We start from the raw sequence: 23,215 nt of genomic DNA on the forward strand, positions 1-23,215 counted from the left end.
ACAGTTTAAAAATCTGAATATTTCAAAAAGTATGAAATATTTTGAAAAAGTTGAAAGTTTCCCATCGATCGCTGAAAAGGCTGAATAGTTTAATATTTGATTGGTTTCTGTAGCTGAAAGTAAGCTGAAGTTATGGAGAGCTAAAGTATTGGCTGAAATAATAATAATAATTAAAACTGCGGTCGCACTTGTGCGCACAGTGATGAGTGGGCCCTCGCGTCCGTGCGCCTGTCGGGGAGGGCAGCCGGTCGTCCCGGTGTCAAGCAGACGCGCGCGAGTCCTCGGAAATGGGCCGTTTGTCTTTTCTCTAATTTCCGCGTCCCAGGTCCTCCGGCAGCGACCGGGAAATGGATGTCGGCGCGCCGTCTCGAAGGCAAACACATTTCTCTAAAGCAGGGGTTCTCAACCTTTTTTGGGCCAGCGCCCCACTGTCCATTATCCAGGTCTCTTACCGCCCCCCATCAAAAAAAGTAGACTTATTTTTTTCCCTGACTATTAATGTTGACTAATATTCTGTGTTATATCATTTAAAAAGGATGTCACTGAATGCCAAATAATAGATTTGATTTAACTGGGCAGTTGGAATATCATTATCATTAGTTTACCAGAGAGCAGAAAAGCCATGTGAATGTGAATAAAAATGTTATTTATGAGTGTTAAACAAACTCAGACAAGAGCAGAGAATACAAACAGACTGCTACAGAACAGCAGCAATTTCACACATGTCCAGTGCAGAACAAACAGTAGGCTACAAAAGTGTACATTAGGCCTACAGAACTAACAGGTCGGAAAGGTGTTGCATTTCGCCAAATTGCGGGGGGGGGGGGGGGGGAAGGTTAGTGTGAGCCCTGCGCTTGGTGGTTCTCCGCCAGTTTCTTCACTGCGGGTTGCAGAGAACTTAGTTTCAGTCGCAGTGCACCTGAGGCCGTCAAGTTCAAGCGATTGCGGTACTTGGACTGCATGTGGAGGACCTGGCTGAATCCCTGCTCCACGAGGTATGTGGTTGGGAAAGCCAGAAGAAGCAGCCTCGCTTTCTACCAGAAAGCCGGGTAACGCTGAGAGTATTTGACCCACATGTGGTGCGGAAAATAGCCTGAGCCTCATCGTCACTCTGGATGTCGATGAGATGCTCCTGTATTGCTGGCTCGCATTCCGCCACGTCCGCCTGAAAGGGCTGCATCACCCAGGTGGGAGCATCGAGGTCCAAAAGATCTCTGAAGCGGATCTTCAAGTCGGCATTCACCATCCTCAGGTGGTCTGTGTAAATGAGGAGGCGCTCATCGGTAAGAGCCTCAGACACCTGCAATGAGTATAACCAGGAAATTGTTATCGGTGCAGAATGTTACCATCCGATTTTAAACTGGTTATTTTATTGCTAATTAGTTTACTAATTGATGTTTCTTTATTCTCATAATACATTCAGAACATAAGTTATTTATACTAACCAGGAACACAAATATAGTGTTGCATAGAGTAGCCTACATTTATTACATGTATTATTTATTATTATCATTATTTAGTAGCCTAGGCTAGATCACCTTGGTCAACAGCGGGAAATGAGCAAACTGCCTCCTGCCTATGCTCTGCCAGTATAGATCCAGCCTGGAGGTGAGACTGTGGATGACCGCCTTGCTCTGGATCAGAGTAACTCCTTTTCCTTGGAGCTTCAGCGTGACTTCATTCATTTTGCCAAAGAAGTCTGCGAGGTACATGATGTCGCAGCGGCTGGATGACACCTGTTCCCCGAGAGCTGCATCCACCTCCTCCAGGAACTCCACGATGCTGTCAAACAGCTCACAAAAACGAGCAAGGCAGTTTCCTTTTGAGAGCCAGCGGACATTAGTGTGGAGAAGAAGACGCTCAAAGGTCTCATCATTTTCCTGACACAGCTGTCGGAAAAATCTGTTATTCAGGGCGTGGGCTTTTATTTAGTTTATTGCCTTTACTGCAACATTGAGAGAGTCGTGGAGAGGTAGACTTTTAGATTTGGCCACAAGGTTGTGGCGGTGCAAGACACAGTGGACTGTGAGGACATGCGGGACCTGCTCCTTCACCAGAGTGGTGAAGCCACGGTACCTGCCAACCATGGAAGGGGCACCGTCAGTAGCACATGCGAGGATGTTGTTGATCGGGATTGACTTCTCCTGTAGATAAGCATCCAGTGCATTAAAAATGGTCTGGCCCTTGGTGTCTGTGACCAGATATTTGAAAAATAAAATTCCTCAGCCATCTCCTGACTGTTGGAGGTGCTATAGCGGACATAGGCCATCAACAGAACATTGTTGTCAGAAGTGGTTGTCTCATCCAGCTGTAATTTGAACAAACAGAGCTCTGTGTGGAGCAGCCTGGCTAGCCAGCTCTTCCATGTCGTAGCAGACATAGAAACGGGTATTATTTTCATAAACTGACCACTTAGTTCGAATCTGTTAGTGGAATTTGTCATATCAAAACATATCAAAATTTAACAAAGTGACACAGATTATTAACAGTCGCGATCCCAAAATTACAACGACTTCCGGTCCGCTCCCGGCTGCTTTTTGTAGGGTACGTTCGTAAATGCGCTCAGAGCGCTCCGAGCGTCCCCGTTCCACAGTCCAGAGCGCTGCGCTCTGAGCGCTCACAGCTGGGTGCTCTGGCGGAACAGACGCGTTGTCCGAACGGACTGACCGTTCGTGCATTTACGAACGTACCCGTAATAACACTGCTGACAGCTGACCAATCGCAAGCAGAGTTGTGGTTTCCTATAGCAACAAAAGATGCTGACAGCTGCTTTTTGTACAGGAAAAGACGCTGTGGCCAGCGTTTTTCATGACAAAAAGACATTATGCGTGAACGCCCCCCAAGAACACCTCAACGCCCCCCTTTCAAAAATATTGCTTCCAGCGCCCCCCGATGTTCTCTGAACGCCCCCTGGGGGGCGGTACCGCCCCCGTTGAGAACCAGTGCTCTAAAGGCTCGTCGAGGGTCGATTATCGAGGAGGCTGTCTGGAGGAGCCGTAACCGAGGATACACTGATTTAGAGGAGAAAGGAATCTCTCTGGAGGAGCTATAACCGTGGGTCCACTGATGCAGAGGAGAGAGAAGTGAGGAGTATCTGGAGGAGTTATAACCGAGGGTACACTGAAGTATTCTCCGGAGAAGATTTCAGCCAACAGTGATGTTTATAACAGGTGTGACGCATGGCTGGACTTATGTCAACGAAGCACAGCTCTGCAAACTGTTCCCGTTGTGATTATAAGTTATTTGAGATGATCAAATGTGCATCAGACTTTCTGCCCTTTATCGTTTGTTTACTCACTAATCACATCTCCCCTGGATGTTAGGCTATTTTTTTTAATACAACCGCTTTCATTGTGACGCGATGTTTACAGTGAGAACAGCAATAATATATGTAACAGGCCTACATTACACACTTTATTTGTATGCTTTAGTAGATATCTACAAGTAAACAGTAGATATTTTTCATGAAACCATATAGTGCTTCACATTATAAAATATACAAGGGCTGCAGCCTGATATACATTATATGCTTTAGGAGCTGTATGTGTGTGTTGAACAGTCAGTAGGTGTCTGTTGTGAAGTGTATAGGTGTCTGTTGTAATTGAATTTTCCGCCAGCAGAGCCGGTGTGTGTGTGTGTGGGTTAGGGGTAACCTTAAAGCCTAACCAGTTATGAGCACTTCTTTCTAAGCCCCGCCTCTTTGCAAACAGGTTTTGATTACTGACGGGCATATTTATCGACTGAACATGCTCATTTTCTATGGTAATGTGTCTGACCCTCCACCGATGCTGTATACTAAGTTTGGCGTTGAAAAATAAAACATGGACATTTAAGGTAATATTTCACTGTTTTTTATTATGCTAATTAAAAAAAAATGAAGTTGGTGGAACTTTGGGGTTCAGGGACATAATATGTAGAGTAGGTCCACCCGAATAAGTGGGCAAAATTTCAGGTCATTCTGAGTTACGGTGCCACTTTGTAAAGGTTTCCAATAATGGAAATGTAGTAGTTTGGATTAATTTGTGACATGTAAATCGTCAAAAATGGTACATTATCCGTTAGCTTACGAGCTCCCCGTTTGAGCTAGCAACTATTTTCTTCGCAATTTAGCATCATATTAGATAGGGGTTGAATTTGTTCTGGATTGGAATTTTTCTGATCATACGCCTAGGAGCAGTTTGCAAAAATGTCCTTAAAATGCATGAGAAATGCACATTTTGTAAAATGGCCCACTTTCTGGAGGGCGGGGCTAATAAAAGCAAATTTGAAATATGTCCGCGATCATAATTTTCGTTTCGTGAATATCGGACAAACTATATGAGAGTAGTTTGGAGTCATTTGGAGTCATTTGCGACATGTAAATGGTCAAAACTGGTGTATTCGCTGTTAGCTTACGACCTCAAAGATCGATTTATCAACAATTGTCTTCGCAATTTAGCATCATATTGGATAGGGGATGAACTTGTCCTGGATTGAAATTTTTCCAATCATTCCCCTAGGAGGAGTTGGAAGGAATGTGCTTAAAATGCATGAAAAACGCACATTTTTCAAAATGGCCGACTTTCTGGGGGGCGGGGCTAATGGAAGGCAATATGAAATATGTGTGCAATCATAATAGCAATATTTATACAGCGTTTCGTGAATATCGGAATAACTATATCCGAGTAATTTTCGACATGTAAATCGTCAAAAATGGTGTATTTGCTGTTAGCTTACGACCTCCACGATCGATTTATCAAAAATGTAATCCACAATTCTTCATGACATTGGCCAGGGGCTGAGCCTGTCCTGCATTGGAATTTTCCGAACATTCCCCTAGGAGGAGTTCGCAAGAATGTGCTTAAAATGGCTGAAAAACGCACATATTTCAAAATGGCCGACTTCCTGGGGGGCGGGGCTAATGGAAGTCATTGACAAATATGTCCGCAACTTCATGAGGAATGTCTGTGCCAAAATTCGTGAAGTTCTGAAAAACTATATGTGACTACCACATAATAGGGGGCGCTAGTGAGTAGTTTTTTTGGAAAAATTACGTTTTTTTTTTACATTCTCGAAAAGGTCGTGGGCTTTGACGTGTTTCCCAAGTTTTGCGTTCCGAAGCTCATTTTATGCTAATGCACTTTTTTTTTTAAAGTACAGGCCACGCCCACATTTGTCATTTGTTGTGACACTTTAAATATAATTTCATACTCATCCCAAGTTCATGAGTTATACATTTGTCATGTTTTTGGCGCCCCCTATAGTCCAAAATGAAAATTACTTGTTATGCCTATTCCCCAATACAGACTGAACCTTACCACCAAAATGTGTGTTTTTTTGGTACATTATTGATGAGTTATGAGCATTTCTATCTAAGCCCTGCCTTTTTGCGAACACGTTTAGAGCAATGACGGCCACATTTATCGACTGAACATGCTCATTTCCTACGATAATGTGTCTGACCCTCCAGCGATACTGTATACTGAGTTTGGTGTGGAAAAACAAAAATTTGAAATTTAAGTGAATATATAACTGTTTTTAAAATTATGCGAATAAAAAAAAAAAAAGTAGGAGGAGCTTAGGGGTTCAAGGAGATTGTATGTAGAACAGGTCCACCGGAATAAGTGTGCAAAATTTCAGGTCATTCGGAGTTACGGTGCGACTTTGTACATCTTTCCAAAAATGGAAATGGCCATAGGTGGCGCTAGAGATCATGTTGGACAATTTGAACACATTGAGTCCGGAATATTGTATTTTTCTCCGATTTTGGAATCCGTGCAAAATTATACAACTTTTGAAGCATCCTAAAGACCTCAAAAACAGGAAACGCCAGCACCATAATAATAATAAAAACTGCGGTCACACTTGTGCGCGCAGTGATGAGCGGGCCCTCGCGTCCGTGCGCCTGTCGGGGAGGGCGGCCGGTCGTCCTGGCGTCAAGCAGACGCGCGCGAGTCCTCGGAAATGAGCCGTGTCCCAGACTCCCAGGTCCTCCGGCAGCAACCCGGAAACGGATGTTGGCGCGCCGTCTGGAAGGAAAACTAATTTCTCTAAAGGCTCGTCGAGGATCGATTATCGAGGAGGCTGTCTGGAGGAGCCGTGACCGAGGATACACTGATTTAGAGGAGAGAGGAGTGTCTCTGGAGGAGCTATAACCGAGGGTACACTGAAGTATTCTCCGGAGACGATTTCAGCCAACAGTGATGTTTAAAAGAGGCGTGACGCATGGCTGGATGTCAACGAAGCACAGCTCTGCAAACTGTTCCAGTTGTGATTATAAGTTATTCAAGATGATCAAATGTGCATCAGACTTTCTGCCCTTTACTGTTTGTTTGTTTACTCACTCATCACATCTCCCCTGGATGTTAGGTTATGCTTTCATTGTGAGGCGATGTTTACAGTGAGAACAGCTGCTGAGGTCAGTGCAGAAAGCAGAACAGTGTGTATATGTAATATATATCGTTCAATAATATATGTAACAAGCCTACATTTCACACTGTATTTGTAGGCTTTTGGAGATATCTACAAATAAACAGTAGATATTTTTCATGAAACCATATAGTGCTTCACATAATAAAATATACAAGGGCTGTAGCCTGATATTTAGTTATGCTTTAGGAGCTGTTTGTGTTTGTTGTACAATGTGTAGGTGTGGTTGTGTGTGTGTGGCTGTGTGTGTGTGTGTGTGTGTGTGTGTGTGTGTGTGTGTGTGTGTGTGTGTGTGTGTGTGTGTGTGTGTGTGTGTGTGTGTGTGTGTGTGTGTGTGTGTGTGTGTGTGTGTGTGTGTGTGTGTGTGTGTGTGTGTGTGTGTGTGTGTGTGTGTGTGTGTGTGTGTGTGTGTGTGTGTGTGTGTGTTAATTGTTACAGCTCAAATGCATTGCAATGACTTCCATGTTAAAAAAAGACTTTAAAAAGCTCAATATTTTATAAAGTAGAACATATTTTGAAAAAGTTGAAAGTTTCCCATCATGTTCTGAAAAGGCTGAATAGTTTGACATTTGAATGGTTCCTGCAGCTGAAATTAGGCTGAAGGAGTTAAATAAGATATCAAATGTACGTAGTAGTGATTGAATGTTTACAAACACCTGTGTGTGTAAACCCAGAGATGTCTGCTCTGATGATGTCACTCACGTGTGTGTGTGTGTGTGTGTGTGTGTGTGTGTGTGTGTGTGTGTGTGTGGCTCTATCCAGCAACACCATGACAACCAACTGCAGCACTGAGTCCCATAAGAATGCATTGAGGATCATAGCTGATAATTTTGCCACCTGTTCAAAAGCTATGGCTTCTATAAAAAAATTACCAGACCATGAGCATCAGGGAACCCCGATGAACTGATTTATGTGGTTTTTTTGGGTTTTGTGTGGTAAATGTGAAGAGGAGAGCAGTTTGTCTAAAGTGTACTTCTCCCTGCTCTGAAGAAAGATCCGGAAAAATTTAAAATGGGAATCAATTGGGAGCTAGCTGGACTTTTTCTCTCTTCCTGCCCTCAAGAGGCATTTTGTTTAATATTTTTTCTTATTTTTTATTTTATTTTCCAACCTAGGAGAGGTTTTCCTACGTTTTTCATGAAAAAATATGTCTGAGTGTAGGGTTTGGGAATTATGGCAAGTTTAAAACATTTTAGGGGGAGAATTTCAAGCTGAAAGAAAGATCTCTCTGAATGTAAACAGCATTCACACTAATGATTACCAAACCGTTTGAGAGCCACTACTTAGACTAAAGTGAACTAAACACTCAAGAGAGTCCTTTACCTCACTGAGCTGTAGTTATCAGCCTCTCAGTCTGACAGGAGAGGACTCTCCCTCCACCTCTTTAATAACAGCGCCTTATATCCGGGTGCTAGTGGAGCACGCTCGTGAACTGTTAGCGCCGGAGCCTCGCAGCGTGGAAACTGTGGCGCGCATCATTTGACAACTAAAGACACAGCTACACAAAAAATGCAGCATGTGTACGGATCATGTGTACGGCTCTGAGAATCTGCCTTGGTACAATGTAGCAGTGAAAACATGGGACGGAGTTTCATTGATTTGGGCAATCTCTCAATAAGCAAGTGGAATGGATTTGATAATGAAGCACTGACACAGCGCTTTACAAAGAGCGGCGAGTGGATAGACCGATGCACGGACTTTCCACATGGTAAAAGTGGGGGGGGTCTAAACTAATCATTTTAAAAGGTGGGGGGGGGGGACTTGTCCCACCCTCATATAATGGCTGCGACGCCCATGGTAGTGAACCTTTAGATGCTGAAGTTTGAGTTTCTCTTGGTCCAGTTCCAGTTTCTTCTGTCTCATTTCTTCCTGAATGTAATGCTTCTCCTGTTATTAAAGACATACAGTGAGTGTACAGAGCAGTGACAAAAGGTTCCAACAATTAAAAGTTGTGCAGATATATCCCACATTACTGTGTGACTCTCAAATATGTAGAGTAAAGCCTTACAGTGATGGCCTGTAGCCTCTCCTTCAGCAGGACAGACTCCTCCATACTGCTGCACCAGAGAGTCTAACAGAGAAGAAAATAGACACTTATTAGATACCAGAATTATTCCCCCAAAAAACTGCTCAGTTTTAAACACACTCAAATATCCGCTGTCCCGCTAATTTAAAGAACCCATGACATAGCCATTTCTACTGATCATAGTTCCATTGCTTAGGTCTACTAGAATAGATTTACATTGTTCATTGTTCCAAACTCACATTGGTTTCTCATACAGCATCTCTGTATAGTATGTGTATTCACTCTCTGTCCTACACAGCTTGTTCGAGTTCCTGCCCCCCACCCCCCCACCCTGTGAGCCCACTGTGCTCTGATTGGTCAGCTCGCCCACTCTGTTCTGATGAGTCCACCACCGTTACAGCTGAACATCAGTGATTATGTGTTACAATGGCGTTAGCAACCAGGAAATTACACCAGTAATGACAAACAGATGAGAATGCTGCATGGGGTCTGGGTGCCGTGTTGGCGGGACGTTGCGGGGCTCGCCGCTGCGAGGAGCGGACAGTGTGAGCTGGGTTACTGGTGTGGTTTACTGGTTGCTGCGTGGGGTCGGCGAGACAGCGAGACACAGCGGAACTCAGCCTGAGCACTGTGAGTGTGTGTGTGTGTGTGTGTGTGTGTGTGTGTGTGTGTGTGTGTGTGTGTGTGTGTGTGTGTGTGTGTGTGTGTGTGTGTGTGTGTGTGTGTGTGTGTGTGTGTGTGTGTGTGTGTGTGTGTGTGTGTGTGTGTGTGTGTGTGTGTGTGTGTGTGTGTGTGTGTGTGTGTGTGTGTGTGCGGAGCACCGCGGGTGAGAAAAGATAAAGGCTGAGTGAGTGTGTGTGTTTGCAGAGCTCCGTGGATTGGCCCATTTGGACGTAGTTACGTCAATATGACCAGGAAGAAAAAAATGGAGGCGTTCTGGGGCAGCATAGACACGTCTTTTCTGTGTTAGTTTTACTCCCTACAGGGTGTACTTTGAGGGTTTGTGACTCTGCAGACCGTTTACATGCAGAAAAAGCTACATAACACACAAGGGGACGGGTAATAACCGGAAAAGCATGTGATGGGACCTTTATTTGACCAAGGCAGAGAAGTTGATAAATGTTTTTTCATATTGGATATGGTATGTTATTGGTTATGGCCATGTTCTTATGATTATTTAAAAGTATACAGTTCTGTTTCATATGGGATAGTCTCTTCATTTCCCCCTCAAAGTGCACCAGATTGATGCATTTAAGTCAACATTTGTAGGGCGACTGTGGCTGTGAGGGAGTGTAGTCATCTTTCAACCAGAAGGTTGTGGGTTCGATCCCAGCCCATGCAGTCAACATGTCGATGTATCCTTGGGCAAGATACTTAACCCTGAGTTGCTCCCGATGGCATGGCCAACGGTGTGTGAATGTTAGGTCCTAGAGTAAGGTACACTGCTCTGTATGAATGGGTGAATGACATGTAGTATGTAAAGTGCTTTGAGGGGTCTTAAAGACTGGATAAAGCGCTATATAAGTACAGTCCATTTACCATTTACATTTAAAAACAAATCTTACCGGGGGAGCATGCCCCCGGACCCCCCTATAGGATTTGAGGTCCACCCCCACTTTAAATATGTTCACATGAATAGGTTCCTAAATAGATTTGCAATTTTTTTTTAAATAGTAACCCATCTCCATATGTTTATTTTTGGGTAGTAGATTTAAACTAAAGGGCTATCACTATAGGCAGCAACGCTGGAAATATTGACAAATAAATCCAGAAAAATGGTGTGTGTGTGTGTGTGTGTGTGTGTGTGTGTGTGTGTGTGTGTGTTTGCGTGCATGTAAATGTACATGTAATGTCCCCATACAGTCTCAATTTGTGTTTTGATCATGTTAATTATAAATAATTTGACTCTGTACTGTAAGGTAAACTGTCAATTACATTATTTTTATTCTGTGAACTATGTCGAGCTGCTTTATCAGGGATATGTGTGACTTCCTGTTCACTGGGTCAACCTTTGTTTCTGTCAGGGTGTCAGTGCTGTCTGCAGCTGTCTGCAGCTGTGGCTCATGTTACTGCCTTGTTTGTTTTTTAATAGCTTTTTCTGTCGTTAAAATATAGCTTACAGCTAACCTTAAAAATATAGATTTCTGATCTTTTACTTTGACATGATGAATTTCCTGATTGCCTTTCTGCTCTGAATATAACAAAAGTTATTTTAAAGAACTACAATCAGAAACATATTGATGTCATCCCCTTCCCCCTTCACCAGTCCATGACCTCCTCATCAAAGCCACTCGATAACCCATGACCTGTTCATCGTCCTCAGTCTATTAGCATGTTCAGAGTTAAACACTTTTCAACGTTTAAAAGGCAGAGTTTACATGAGAGCGGGATACATCATAAATGAAACTGTTTGTTCAACTGTTCAAACACCCTGTTTTAGGGCGCAAAACAGACATGTGTACAAACAATTCAACATTGTAGTGTGTTGACTGAGTGAAATACTATCATAAAAAACAGATTGCTTGGTGATGTCGGTGAACCGCTACAGGTTGCTACACAGGTTCATATTGATTTAATACAAAATTAAATAAATGTTAAATACACCACTTGTTTCCCTGCAGATTGTATTTATAGAGGAAGGCAGCCTGTGTTGGATATAGATGTGGGTCATAGTTGTTTAGAGGTCAGAGGGGGTTCACACATGTTCACATTTATAAGGGGGTCGCGGGGTGAAGGGTATTCTTACTAACTGCTTCTATTTTCAGTGTGCCATGTGTCAAACTGAGTGCAAATCCTAGTGGCTGTGTAAGGCACACTACTAGCGTGGTAGCAATACTGCTGTATAGCCTGCAGCGAAACAGTATGCTAACATGTTAGCATACCCAATGCCTCAGGTCAGGCAGGAGAAAAGGGACTTATATTAATTTTGCTTTGTGACCTTGATTGAAGGAGAGGGACTGCATATTGTTCTGCCCTAACTTCCTCAAACAAGGCGTCAATCCTGTCAGCCTGAGGCAAGGGCTTAACCTGACCCACAGCACTCACACACTGTCAGTCAGTCAGGCACTTCACTATTTTCACTTGTGACATACTTTCCTAAATGAAAGGAATACACATTTACCAACTAGACTGTGAGTAATCAATTATTCCCACTCCTACAAAATAAAAGCAGAGTAGAGTTTATATCCACCTGTCAGTCAGTCTATCAGTAAACAGTGGGCAATCTGAGCTAATCTGCTCATGAGGCTGCTAATCTGTGTAAACCATCTGCTTGCAGCTCCATTACGGTACAGACAGAAGGACCATGTGGGCCCATCAGTATCACTGACTGACCATGTGCTCAGTACCTGTCCACACATTCATATCCAACATGTTCTCATCAAGCGACTTCTAGTAGATTTTACTTTGTGTCAACAAATCGTCACTGCACTGGGCTCTATTTACTTTTCAGCTTTTAAATCCAATGAAAACTGTTATTTCTTCAATTAAATATTCAATATTAAACAAACAGTAGTTCAGTTGGCCTACTTTCTCAGAATGCAACAACTACCAACATGTACTGCATTAAGTCACCGCATCCATGGTCAATTCATCAGTTCAGATACATCTTATTTTACTGAGGGTTGTATGTATCTGATATAGTAGGGAATACAATAGTGGGGCCAACTGTAACACTGTGCTTTAAATATAGAAAAGACAATTAGATTAGTAGCATTTTGTCCAATCAACTTTAGAATCAGTAAGCAAGAAGTCCTTACAGATGGCTACCCACATTAACAAGAGATCTTCCACTTGGTTGAGCCATTGAACACATCATAGTTAAATCATGTATTTCACTGGTCAGGTAGTATACAGTGTTACCAACCAGTGTCAAGTCAAACAAAATAGGAAGCTATGCAAGGGAAATTGTGCTTTTAGTAATTTGGGAATAAATGCACTGACTATGACCCTACAGTTCACCTATCCTAGATCTCACAGTAAAAATGTCAGTGTGTGTTCAGTGAAGTGCACTCCCTTCACTGAAAGCACACTATGGCAGAGTGGAAACTAAAGCTTAGACAGAATTAAGGAATTATCCCCACCTCTCTGTGTGTCGCTTTTTATCTGAGAAATGTGTACGTTGAACCCTCAATTTAAAACATATTTAATATTTTAAACCTTCTATGCAAAAGTATGTGACCACGCTCATTTTACTCCCCTGTTCGGCAGTTAAAGAGACTACACGTCAATATGCAGTATAAGCAGCTATACCTTTTCAAAGTAATTTAGCCGAAGTTATGGAGCTATGAAACAATGTTGCTCAGAAGTCATTTTAATAGTTTTTGTTACATCTTATGGCTTCTTAACACAGCTAAAACACGTTTTACTTCACACCGTTTAAGAAAATAAAGTCTGCCTACCTCTCTCCTGCGACGCTCGCGACTCTGTCTGTCCGACTCCCGCGGCGGGAGGCTCGCAGGTGGAGGTGGGCGGGGCTGTGTGTGGCAGCTGATTGACAGTTGTCTGTCCTCCTGTCAGCCAATAGCAGCAAGACTGTTGAAGGGACTCATCAGCCTAACTAAATGACAGATAATGCTAATAGAACATTATTGTTCTGTGACTGTGTCTATTAAACCCTTATATAGAAACTTACAATCTTTACAAATATGAATATTAAACATAATATAACCCTAACAATATGTATTTCTATTATAAATGTTGGCAGCCTTGTTCAAAGGTTGTAAGGCTTTACTGTCAAAAGATAGCTAATAGCTACAACTTAGTTGTTGGCAATGGCATTCTGAAGTCCAAGGCTTTTGCAACTTTTGATAATACAATGCACTTAAAATCGTGCCAAAAATGCTGATAAATGACACAATGTTGCAAGACAAATGCTTGCAGGAGTGAGTAAAATATGTAGTACACGTTAAAACAGAAAATAATATTCAATTAAATACTGTAGATTGAATTAAAATGCTTCTTATATTATTAGTAATATAATATTAATAACACATACAAATGGTCATTGTAAACAGATGTATTTGCTGTAAACAAATTCATGCAAAGACACTTTACAAAACTGATGAATATTTATTACTGAATTAGGCAAGGTAGTTGGATAAACATATAATTGGAATGACCAAAACTAATCTTTAAAAAGGCTTTACAATAAAAAAAATGGTAGATATAAGTTGTTGTACATTTTTGTAAAGGCAAAATACTGCTGAAATATATACAAAGTAATTGTTGTGATTATGTTCTTGTTTACTGCGTGTCTCTCTGCAGCAGTCAGCTGAGTGAGCAGAGTGTGCAGCAGATGGGAGGCTTGTATCATTATGATGAATATATTATCCTCTCTGCTCCTCCTGCAGAATCTGGGTATGCTGCACTTCCTGCTTTACACAACACATGACCATTATTTGTCACTATCAGGGAACAATGCATTATACATTATAGCATAATCAGAATCAGAAATCCTGTATCTGTCCCACAGAGGGGACAAGTATATTGTTACAGCAAAAGATAAAGATGAAAATAAAAGACTATTAAATAAAAAAGCATGCACATAAAAACAACAAATACAAATGAATGTACACATTCGAGGTAGAAAAAGACAAGTAGCAGTATTAAATACAAAATTAAGTGGAACATTTAGAAAGTGTAGTAGTTTAGTAGCAGCCTGATAACAGTAGTACAAGTATATTTTTATACATTTACATATTCAAGTTATTATTGTTTAAATAGTTATTGTTATATCAACATTGTCATTGTTATTGCATTATTGCTGCTATAATAAAATAATAATATAATTTGTAAAATTACAATGTAGTATTATAATGATTTTATGAATGAATAATTACCCTTATCGGAAGGTTCCTTTGTTAAACACAGTTTTCCTTTAGAAACCATCCATAAAGGGTTGAATTTATTCCTAGATTAGAATAAACACAGCTCTGCAAATGTCATTCAAATGTCACATTTAGTTATGATTTATATCATGGTAGAGCACAGCGTACATCTTTACTGACACACTTTATATTTGTAACTTCTAAATGTTTTCTCTTCTGATCCACAGAGCACAGAAACTCAAACATCAGGAACAGAAAATCCATCATAGCAATAACAATGTCAAAAGATAAGGAAGTGAGTGAAAGCCCATCTGTTTGTAATCACATATAAAGAAAGCAATCATTACAGCTACATGGCCCAACTTCACTGTGACCCTAAATACATTACTAACTCTACCGCTATGTGAGTTAGGATTCATTTGAACAGGACAACACAACTAAGGACAACATATCACATTTCACACTGGCTGATAAAACCAACATTATTCAGTAACATCTGAGACATTTTTGTAAGAAAAGTACGATGAGAATTGCACACAAAATAAATAATCTCTTGACTGGCCTGTGAGTGTGAGTGATACACAGCACTGTACTTTAAAGGTCACCTATTACGCAAAATCCACTGTTCATGTCTCTTCTACATCAACACGTGTCCCCTCTTCCTCATGTCTCTTCTACATCAACATGTGTCCCCTCTTCTTCATGTCTCTTCTACATCAACATGTGTCCCCTCTTCTTCATGTGTCTTCTACATCAACATGTGTCCCCTCTTCTTCATGTCTCTTCTACATCAATATGTGTCCCCTCTTCTTCATGTCTCTTCTACATCAACATGCGTCCCCTCTTCTTCATGTCTCTTCTACACCAACATGTGTCCCCTCTTCTTCATGTATCTTCTACATCAACATGCGTCCCCTCTTCTTCATGTCTCTTCTACATCAACATGCGTCCCCTCTTATTCATGTCTCTTCTACATCAACATGCTTCCCCTCTTCTTCATGTCTCTTCTACATCAACATGCGTCCCCTCTTCTTCATGTCTCTTCTACATCAACATGCGTTGCCTCTTCTTCATGTCTCTTCTACATCAACATGCGTCCCCTCTTCTTCATGTCTCTTCTACATCAACATGTGTCCCCTCTTCTTCATGTCTCTTCTACATCAACATGCGTCCCCTCTTTTTCATGTCTCTTCTACATCAACATGCTTCCCCTCTTCTTCATGTCTCTTCTACATCAACATGTGTCCCCTCTTCTTCATGTCTCTTCTACATCAACACGTGTCCCCTCTTCTTCATGTCTCTTTTACATCAACACGTGTCCCCTCTTCTCCATGTCTCTTCCACATCAACACATGTCCCCTCTTCTTCATGTCTCTTCCACATCAACACCTGTCCCCTCTTCTTAATTTCTCTTCTACATCAACACCTGTCCCCTCTTCTTCATGTCTCTTCTACATCAACACGTGTCCCCTCTTCGTCATGTCTCTCCTGCATCAACATGTGTCCCCTCTTATTCATTTATCTTCTGCATCAACATGTGTCCCCTCTGTGGAAAGAGACTCTGAAAGTTTCAGGAACAAAGATTCTCTCTCTTTTTGTCCTGATCCATTTCTATAAAAACCTGTCTGAAAATGAGCTGATCAGATTTTGGAGGTTTTGGGGGTTGTATAACCATTAGCCAATAAACCCCCCCCCCCCCCCCCCCCACCTTATCAACTGAATCTCCTCCTAGAGCACCATTGTGTTTTTTTAAACCAATCATCTCTCAGGGAGGCGTGGCCAGCAGCAGCTCATTAGCATTTAAAGCTACAGAAACAGAATCAGCACTTTTGGAACAGGGCTGAAACAGAGGAGATTATGGGATGCTGCAATGTAGTGATGCTGGGATTATGGGATGCTTTGGTTTTTCAGCCAGACACCTCAGAGACAGGTTCTGTATATATCTGAGACCTGTAATATATTGTTGAAAAAGAGTATACTATGGGACCTTTAAAACATATTCATGTAACAGGAAGACAAATCACATAGTACAGGACACAGCAGAAGAAGGAAGTAGCTCAGGTCATTTTTCACTATTGAGCAAACTACAAACAAAGTTGAATAACACCAACAAGATCAGAAATGATTCTCACCATGTTGAGATGACATGAGATGAGCATTCTGTTCTAAAGATGTTCTATTTGTTAGAAAAGGTGTTGAACTTTGATCCTGCTTGTCAAGGAGAGCAGTAGTCACACTATGACCCTTCATAAGCAACATGTAATCACTAACTTTATTTCATGGTTTTCCCTTTAAACACCATATTACCTGATTGATTCCTACAGTATACAGTATATATGACTTCATAGTCCACTGTTTTACTGAATTGGACCAGAGGTGTTACATTTTCCCCTTGGAGGGTTCTCGGATTGGGAAACAATAAAGCATAATATGGGATCCTACACAAAAAACGGTGTATATTATAAGGTATTATTATCATTATTAACTGCTAAAAACTTCTATATCTATCTTTTGCCTTGGGCCTAATTTTGGACGGCCTTGCATTAGGCATTGTTTGCAAAGTGTATGCTCATTACCTCAGGATAAAGGCGCTACAAGCAAAATTTACAATAAAGCTCCAACGTATCAGATATCTTTATATAATTAAAAGGTCAATAAAACATTTGTGATTAGCTGCATTTTTTTTTTTACCTTGCCTGCCAAATGTCCCTCTGGGAGAGGAGCTCCCTCTTCCTGTTTTCTAAAACAGAGCAGCCAATAAAGCAGATCATCAACTGAACTTGGCAGCACACAATGGGAAATCATAATAAGTTCATATAAAGGTCATAAATTAAATTCTGCAATAAGCATCTTAGGTGTGACGTAGAATAGGTGACTTTCATATCCCCTTGTTCAAGAGAGAGGGGGGTCATAGTCATGTGACTTCTGTGCAGGATCCTGGGCTCTATAGAAGCACAAAATAAACAAATTTAAATAAAACATTTGAATTCATAATTTGTGTTTATAAAAAAAAAGTTTTTTGATCATAAAAGCCCTGAGGGCTGTTTAAAGCAGGGGTGGGAAACCTCCGGCCCCCGAGCCGTACGGCCCGCGAGACCATTTGGTACGGCCCTAGAGGTAATTTATAAACACAGGGAAAAAAGAAAAAAATTAAAGAAATCTAGACCGCAAAATAATTAAACCCTGTTTTTCCTGGCCAAGGTCAGGGTCCTTGAACAAAACACGAGCCTAACGTCTCATCCCGTGGTATAGAGTGGCGAAGTCTCTCCCATTCCGGGGGAACTCGATGGGACCTTATTTTGGAAAAATCATGTATTGAAGTCAATGGAGAGAGAAAGATTATCTTTTGATCCCGTTTGAATTGTGCCACGAATTACACATATGATGTTTGTCAATTTAAAAGATAATTTTGCAAGTCAAAAAAATTAAAATGTGTCGTAAAACTGTGAAGTAACACATTTTGTTGTGTGAAGCGCTTAATGAACTACATCTCTGGTCTTGCATATGTCACCAACACTAAGATGGCCGTGACATTAGCACATTTCACCTCTTTCTTTCAGAATAGAGTGAAAAGTATTAAAAGAGGTGAAAATCACTACAAGTGTGGCCATGTTGAGAACTGTACATACACAAAAGGGGAGTTAGTCGGTTCCGTAAGAGCCAGCATGCGGGACCGGCTATACAAGGTTTCAGTGAGAAACACGAGTGTAATGTGTAACGTTAATGTACTCTGGGATTTGTAGTCTTTCTAGTTGCGTATTTTTCATAGTCTTATATTTCAACAGTTTTACGACAAACTGTGACTTTTTTGACATGGAAATTATTTTTTAAGATTGACAAACACCATATGTGTAATTCATGGCACAATTCAAACCGGATCGAAAAATAATCTTTCTCTCTCCATTGACTTCAATACATAATTTTTCAGAAATAAGGCGGAATATGTGGTGGAAGTGACTTCGCCACTCAATAGAGTGGCGAAGTCACGCCCATCTGCTTCCGGTAGATGGAGAGAGAAAACGTATCTTTCGATCCCGTTTGAATTGTGCCATGAATTACACATATGATGTTTGTCAATCTTAAAAAATCATTTCCATGTCAAAAAAGTCACAGTTTGTCTTAAAACTGTTGAAATATAAGACTGAAAATTACGCAACTAGAAAGACTACAAATCCCAGAGTCCCGTAAGCGATGTCATAACTGATGTCCCAATTGTTTTCCTTCACCAATAAGAAATAGCGATAAGATAACTTTAACAAGATGCCTGTGTGCTTAGTACCAGGTTGTTATCATACCAGCAATGGGTCTTGCTCATTCTTTTGCTTCCCGTCTGATGAAAGGACCAGGAGTGGCTGGATCAAGTTAGTTACCTAGCTAGTAGCAAGCACGTTAGTTAGCATTACAGCCTTAGCGTCAGTGGCGGTTCTACGGGGTGGCACGGGGTGGCAGCTGCCACCTCAGAAAAATGCCTTGCCACCCCAGCTGCCACCCCAGTTGGCAGCTTTGTTTTGAAAGAAAAGTTGTGGCTCATCAGACATTTATGAGAGAAAATCTCTAATGTCCGAGTGCAAGTGAATGCAGCACAAGACGCGAGCCTTGTAACCCCTCCCCCTCTGGCGCGAGCTTGGAAATATGATTGGCGGCAGTGGTGGGCCGTCAGGGCCAGCAAGGCCTTCTCTGCTGGCCTAAACATCATCAGAATATAAATTTAATTTTGATATATTTTTTCCACAAATATGTATTAAATGATTCCCCATAGTCTATTCTCTTCATTTCATAGCTTTCCTCTTGGTTGCGCTGCTTCCAGCCTCAGAACGAGATTTGGAGGGCTGGCCTTTATGTTAGAGCTTTTATCCAATCATATTTCAGCCATAATGTGTTGACAGGGTCCAATAAATCTGCCCTTAGGCCTTCAGAATCAACAGCGCGGTCGCCTGTAGCTTAAAGTGAACGGAAACAAAACTGTGGCGTTAACCAATCAGATTTTGAGTTGGCGACAACGGGCCAGCTAGCAGGCGTACAATGACGTTAGCACGTGCACGTCTTTTGATTGGATACGCACTATTGAGAGGCAGAGCGTAGAGATAGCAAACTGAACTTGAATTTGAACGAGCTAATATGTGTAGATTTCTACAAGCTGTTTTTTTTCAACCCACAGTGGCTGAAGGAGGAGAAGAGATCGATTTGGTCGCAGATATAATTACAACGTCATTTTCAAGACGAACTTTCAGAGAAAAGCTAGACATCGTGAGAAGAGAACGGCCAACCCCGACGCTAGCGAGCCTATCACAGCGGGGGAAAGGGTTTGTCCGCCACTTTCAAATCACTAACTACGAGCGGTACCCCTGGCTCACAGCCTCCGAGAGGCACTGCAAATTGTACTGCTGGGAATGCCTGCTATTTGCAACTGATCGATTTGGTGTTTGGAGCCACACTGGATTTGCAAACTCGAGTTGTCTAACCAAGGCAGCAACGAGACACCAAAGCACGGCTGGGCACTTACAAGCAATGGTGCTTTTGAAAACCTTTGGTGACACCCGAGTGGATCTACAGCTCAACGAACAAGTGCGCCGGGAAACGGAGCTCCACAACGAAAGGGTGAACAAAAATAGGGAAATATTGAAAAGACTGATGGATTGTGTCCTGTTTTTCGGTAAACAGGAACTTTCATTTAGGGGACACGATGAAAGCGCCGAGTCCAGAAACAGAGGAAACTACGTGGAGCTTCTTTCTTTGCTTGCTGAGAACAACACAGACTTGCATTACCACCTGTCCACAAACAAAGTGTTTACTGGGACGTCAGGCAAAATACAAAACGACCTGATTTATGCTATTGCTGAAGTGATGGGAGAAGAGATCAAAATGGAGATTTAAAAAGCACCCTTTGTCACTGTTATGGTGGATGAGAAACGACAAACGTGGGTAATGTAGCACAGCTGGCACTTGTCCTGCGTTATGTGACGGACACAGGTGTCAAGGAGCGGTTTGTCAGATTTGAAGATGTTACAAGCGGCAAGCGAGCTGATGACATTGCCGCTCTTATTTTCCGTTTCATGGAGGAATATGAGTGTAGTCTGGATAAAGTTGTGACACAGTGTTATGATGGCGCAGCGGTCATGGCATCTGGACTAAATGGGGTGCAGGCTAAAGTTAAGGAGAGGGCACCTATGGCCTTATTCATTCACTGCTATGCACATCAACTAAATTTAGTACTGACTCAAGGGGCCTCAAAGCTTAAAGAATGCAAGCTCTTTTTTGCCAGCCTCATTGGCCTTGCAGCATTTTTCTCCAGATCCCCTAAGCGCACGCTGCTGGATGACATTTGCAAGCGTCGTCTTCCTAATGTTGCACCAACGCGGTGGCAATATACATTGAGATTGGTCAATGCAGTCTTTGAGAAGAGAGTTTCCCTAAAGGAGGTGTTTGACCACATACTGGAACATGATGAGGAGTATGATGGGGATACTATGCTTAGCGCTGATAGATTTAATGCACGTCTGGATGATTTTGAGTTTTTTTTTTTGCTTGAAACATTCAATGGGATTTTTAAGCATTCAGATGTGCTCTTTGGAATACTACAGAAACGAACATTGGATGTACAATTCTGTCTGACAAGGGTGAACGAGTTTTGTGACACAATTGAGCGAGAGAGGTGCCAGTTTCGTCAGATCTACGAGGACACAGCGCGCATCTCAAGTGGTCCGAGCGCACGCAGAGGCCCACGTACAGCACAAGGAGACCTTCGTGCATACTACCAACAACTCCACAGCAATATTCTGGACAAAATTCTTTGCCAGATACGGAGTAGGTTTCAAGACCACGAACAATTAATGTTTCTCTCCCTCCTGGACCCCCAGCACTTTCAGACCTACCGAAAAAAATTCCCGCAAACAGCCTTAGCCAAATTAACACAGAGTCACGGAACACTGTTCGATCTGTCCCGGCTAAAAACAGAACTGACTGTAATGTATGCCATGACTGATTTTGAAGGGAAAAGTCCCACTGATCTCCTTGATTTCCTTAAGCAGAAAAATCTGAGTGAGAGCATGGGGCAGCTTTACACATTGGCATGTGTGGCAGTGACTATCCCTGTGTCCACTGCTTCTGTCGAGCGGTCATACTCGGCCTTAAAGCGAATTAAAACTTATGCCAGAAATTCTACTGGACAGACTCGGCTTTCATCATTAGCCTTCATGTCTATAGAAAATGACTTATTGGTGGAACTGAAACGCACAGATAAACTGTACAACAGAGTCATTGAAGTCTTCTTGAGGAAAGAAAGGAGGATGGATTTTGTGTTCAAATAATCAGTTGTTTTGGTGAGTACAAAGCATTTTATTTTTTATTTTATTTTTATATATTTTTGTCATTTTATGTCGTTAATATTAAATCAATATTAACGAATTAATATATATGTAATTAAAATGACAAATATATAAAAAATAAATGTTTGATGCTTCTGCAAGAGATATAGAGATGTGTGTGGCGCACTGGCTCAGCTGTGCAGTAAAAGTACTCAAGGAAACTTGTTGAATTGTTTTGGTTTAACCTTTATCAAAGTGGACATTCAGGGCTAGGAATACACTTTCACCACTGTCGCAAATATATCCTCATGAACAAATGCAAATTATTTGTTTGTTTTCTTTTATTTTCAGTGAATAGTTTGTGTCTTTATCGTCACGTTTCTTAAATGAAACTGCTTTGGGTGCGACAATGCGCTGTTTAGTGAACAAACTTGTTAAAGCTCACATACTTTTGGTGGACTTAATAAAACTTTGTCGACTAATGCCTTAAAAGCCCCTTTTATTGTTAAGTTTTGACAGTATCCAAGCGATCTTAAAGCTGGTAGTTTAACACTCTTAATTGTAAATGCGGATATATTGATTATAAATGCTTCGGACATATTAATATAACTCTGTTGTACTTGACTATGTTAAGGTGATGCAACGCCCGGTTATACTGCGTTTCTGTCTAAATGTATAGTTTCTAGAGCCATGGCGTCATAATGATGGTATTAAGAGGTGGAATAATTCAGGTAGGACTGTGTAGGACATCACTGAAGGCCTAGGTGTGAAATGCACGGCCCGCCACTGATTGGCGGCGATTTCATTTGAACGGGAGGACAGCGCAAAACGAGAAGCATTTCGGATACAAGTAGACAGAAGGAATGAGGTATTTGCGGTCAGGGTATGGCTGGGGTAGGCTACAGCAGCCATACCAATAAATGGCTTAGCCCCACCATGAACAATGATGTTAAAGTAAGCAAAATAAAGTCTGTCAACTCGCGCGGAGGAAATTGCACAGACAGCAGTTAGTAAGATTGATTTCAGCAGCCACTTGTCTGGAAATACCGAAGACTAGAAACGGTTTTGAAAACTTTTGTCACGTAGTGATCGTCTTCTCAATAGAACATCTTTGATAATGTCTTCTGGCCAATCAGAATCACGATAACGGCGTGGTGTTGTTGCAGGAAGTCCCCACGGAGAATACTTTGCTGTAGTACATCCTATGAGTACATCTCTATATACATCGGTACAACATTACGTGTTGATAGAAATCAACACGTAATGAAATAAGACCCCACGGTTTGATGATTAATAGGTGTGTGGGCTGTCTTTCATTTTGACACACAGAACAATGGGGGCTATCCACCTTTATCCACAATGTAAAGTAATTCAGACCGCCTCTTCCCTCTTCTCTCTTTGAGGAGCAGCAGGTTCAGCTTTCCGAACAAAGTAACAAAAAACTAAAATGGCATTCATTTTTTGAAATATGTCGTGGAATAATAGATTTATTTATTTTTCTTCTCAAGACAATACCAGAATGTGTATTTTATGTTAGTATTTAAAAAAATCTCCTGGGGGAGAATCCCCCCAGACCCCCCTGCAGGGGTTGGGTTTTCAGCATGTCAACTCTTTCACCTGTGGGAAAATTGCAGGATTGGCTCCAAGTC

The 23,215-nt window shown here is 41.6% G+C and overlaps 2 protein-coding genes across 6 annotated transcripts in view; both read right to left on the bottom strand.

The window, feature by feature from the left end:
• Positions 1 to 12,844, bottom strand: part of LOC307018560 (uncharacterized protein) — a 102,773-nt gene extending 89,929 nt beyond the window's left edge. For all 5 annotated transcript variants that reach the window (XM_079648846.1, XM_079648843.1, XM_079648845.1 and 2 more), the window contains exons 1-3: positions 12,835 to 12,844; positions 8,417 to 8,479; positions 8,215 to 8,295 (exon numbers count right to left, since the gene is read on the bottom strand). In XM_079648846.1, the coding sequence (XP_079504972.1) occupies positions 8,215 to 8,295; positions 8,417 to 8,461 (126 nt within the window). In that variant the 5' untranslated portion in view covers positions 8,462 to 8,479; positions 12,835 to 12,844. The remainder of the gene's footprint in view (positions 1 to 8,214; positions 8,296 to 8,416; positions 8,480 to 12,834) is intronic.
• LOC307018562 (zinc finger BED domain-containing protein 5-like) lies at positions 822 to 8,335 on the bottom strand. The gene is made up of 2 exons (XM_079648855.1): positions 1,539 to 8,335; positions 822 to 1,300 (listed from the first exon to the last, which is right to left on the bottom strand). The coding sequence occupies exons 1-2, from the start codon at positions 1,710 to 1,712 to the stop codon at positions 935 to 937; spliced, it is 540 nt and encodes a 179-aa protein (XP_079504981.1). The 5' UTR covers positions 1,713 to 8,335; the 3' UTR covers positions 822 to 934.
• Positions 12,845 to 23,215: the final 10,371 nt, after the last annotated feature.

Source organism: Notothenia rossii (assembly GCF_949606895.1).
Source record: "Notothenia rossii genome assembly, chromosome: 9".
NCBI classification, from domain to species: domain Eukaryota; kingdom Metazoa; phylum Chordata; class Actinopteri; order Perciformes; family Nototheniidae; genus Notothenia; species Notothenia rossii.

Bases quoted from the DNA above. Each gene is read 5' to 3' on its own strand.
- LOC307018562 (XM_079648855.1), bottom strand. From the start codon at position 1,712: ATGTACCTCGCAGACTTCTTTGGCAAAATGAATGAAGTCACGCTGAAG. The intron at 1,301-1,538 runs GTGATCTAGCCT...TACTCATTGCAG, and splicing joins ATTTCCCGCTGTTGACCAAG to GTGTCTGAGGCTCTTACCGA.